Below are 2,520 nucleotides of genomic sequence, written 5' to 3'. Positions count from 1 at the left end.
CACTTGATGTTTTTTTATTAAAAGATATTTTATTCAGAAGGCCTAGTAAAAAGCAGCAAAGGGTTTTAAATGCATAGTCCAAGAATCCAATGAATGAAATAAGAAAAATCTGTCCTACTAGATAGGGATAGGATAGTGGTAGTGGACCACATGGTTCTGTGTAGGAATAAAAACAATTTATGCATCCAAGAAACTTGGCTTACTGATCACTCTCTAGAAACAGAAACATATTCTCTAAGGGATAAGATAATGAAGTTATTTGATGCCCTTTCGATAGGATAGTGGACCACATGGTTCTGTGTAGGAATAAAAAAACATTTATGCATCCAATAAACGTGCCTTACTGATCACTCTCTAGAAACAGAAACATAATTTCTAAGGGATAAGATAATGAAATTATTTGATGTCCTTTCAAGGTTTTGTACTTCTTCTTGGGTTTTTTTTTTTTTTTTTTTAATCATCATCAAACCAATCATAGCGAGCGGGGTCCGGAGGTGAGAGGAAGGAGAAAACATCCTCTGCCATGCACAACAGTACACTTATATGCCAAATAAGTGATTGGAAAAAGAAAAAAAACTTAACAGTTTATCATTTTAGAGTTTCAGAAATAATAAAAGTGAGAGGAGAGACTGAGGAGAGCTCGTTGAGTGGCTAAACATACAGACTTGAACAGCAAGGAAACCGCTACTTCACAGTTGCCGGAGATGGCGGCCGACGGTCGTCATCCATGACGAGGGCTTCGAGCCTTCGAGCCAGCAAAACCGTGCAAGAAGAAATGAAAAAATGACTTAAAAAAAAAATAAAAAAGTCATTTAGCCTTTATTAATGATGAGAGATGATGTTAAAGAGTAAGGTGGGGAAGCAATTAATGAGGGATAAATGTTGAAAGAATTTGCCTGTACCGTGGTAGAGCAATTAATGATGAATTTTTCACTTTTTTATTCTGATTTTTTTGCAAAGTTTATCACATAAGTCGGCTGAGATGTCATACAAGTTATCCCAAATCTCAATTTAGGTGAGGAGTTGATATGATGCATGAAATTTGAATATTTTAGACTGTAAAACAAAACTCATTATAGATCATCGGATCTGAAATTCGGTCAAGATTTCAATTTCGACCGTTAAATATCAATGACTGAGATCAAAATCTTGACTGAGATTTTGATTTGACGGTCATAAATGTGTCGCTTGGCAATCTTGTGCATTTAATTCGTAGGACTGAAGCATGGTCCAAGTAATGACAGTTTTCAATGTAAAAATAGAGATCTTCGATTCGAATCTCCTCTGGTTACTTTCCTCCTCTGAGCCTATGGCAGGTCTAGCAACTTTTCAATCAGAGACTTACTGTAGAAGCTAGAGACTCCAAATGCCATGACCCATGATCCAATTGTAAAATTAATTCCAGATCTTTTGGAGGTCTTAACTCGAGGCTTTTGGGTTTTTTTCTTTTACTCGGCTTTTAAGACCAAACATTCTCATAGGAAGGCAACCGGTAATACATGTAAAAAACAAAATCTCCTCTTTATTATTAACTAAAAAAAAAACTTTTTCAGTACAACACCCACTGGCCGGCCGGGCCGGTTAGAATCATAAAGAAGCTGAAACCAAGAGTATAGACATCCTAAGCACACAAACACACACACAGAGAGTAACACAATACATAAGCTCGCTGAAACCACAAGCATGGTTGACAGACTCTAGCAGTGGAGGAGACTACTCAGGGTTTGTTGAGCTCATCGATCAGCTGAGGGAGATCTTGGACCCTTTCTCAGCAACCATGGAGCTGCTGGGGCAGTACTTGTCAAACTTGGAAGCAATGGTGTCAGTCTCACAAAGTGGCTTAAGTGCGGCAGACAAAGTTATGTAACAGACGCATTTGGTGCATAGAGAAGCATCCGAGCATTGGCAGTAAGGAGGAATTGAAAATGTGCAAGCGCAAGCGCTGCACCAGCTGCTATCTCCAATCTTTCCTGTCAACCAAACAAAATAGCAACAAATCAGTTAATCAGAATGCGACCCTCAAGGAAAATTTCACACAGAGGGAAACACAGACATATATATTACCAGTTGGATTGTCAGTGGCAGCAAGAAGCCCAGCAATGTCGAACCTTGTAGCGGCTAATGGAGCAGGCAGTGTTCCCAAAGAGAGAACCACCATCACTGTTATCATCAAAACCACCTTATTCACTGCCATCTCAAGATCAAAATCTTACAAAGCTTGTGATCTCACAACTTTCAAAGCTCATAGCTTGCTCAATATTTATAACCGGAGCAACCAACATCTTCCACCATTGCTTTTACCCTTTACCTTAATACCCTTCTTGAGAATAATTTGTCTCCCTCACTTTAGCACTACAGGAAGAGAGGGATTAAGTGAATCATCTGAATCATCTGCATAGTTGAATTTGAACCCTTAAAAATGGTGAATGTGCTTTTAGTACATTGTGTGGACACTAATTTCAAGGAGGTCACGGGCTCGAACTATTGCCTTCCCTCCGAAATTACTATGATTGGTTTGAT

General features: G+C 38.8%; 1 protein-coding gene across 1 annotated transcript; it reads right to left on the bottom strand.

Moving 5' to 3' along the window:
• Window positions 1-1,520: 1,520 nt before the first annotated feature.
• On the bottom strand, window positions 1,521-2,280 carry LOC149009309 (uncharacterized). The gene is made up of 2 exons (XM_089163839.1): window positions 2,065-2,280; window positions 1,521-1,970 (listed from the first exon to the last, which is right to left on the bottom strand). The coding sequence occupies exons 1-2, from the start codon at window positions 2,192-2,194 to the stop codon at window positions 1,741-1,743; spliced, it is 360 nt and encodes a 119-aa protein (XP_089019965.1). The 5' UTR covers window positions 2,195-2,280; the 3' UTR covers window positions 1,521-1,740.
• Between the last annotated feature and the right edge of the window lie 240 nt (window positions 2,281-2,520).

Source organism: Hakea prostrata, chromosome 7, assembly GCF_041222555.1.
Source record: "Hakea prostrata isolate BN-2017 chromosome 7, UWA_Hpros_2, whole genome shotgun sequence".
In the NCBI taxonomy this organism is placed as follows: domain Eukaryota; kingdom Viridiplantae; phylum Streptophyta; class Magnoliopsida; order Proteales; family Proteaceae; genus Hakea; species Hakea prostrata.
The sequence above is the reverse complement of the archived record's forward strand: the minus strand, read 5'-3'. Positions and strand labels throughout refer to the sequence as shown.

Excerpts from the sequence above, each read along its gene's own strand:
- LOC149009309 (XM_089163839.1), bottom strand. The coding sequence starts at position 2,194 with ATGGCAGTGAATAAGGTGGTTTTGATGATAACAGTGATGGTGGTTCTC. Across the intron at positions 1,971-2,064 it reads TGCCACTGACAATCCAACTG|GAAAGATTGGAGATAGCAGC; the intron begins GTAATATATATG and ends TTTGGTTGACAG.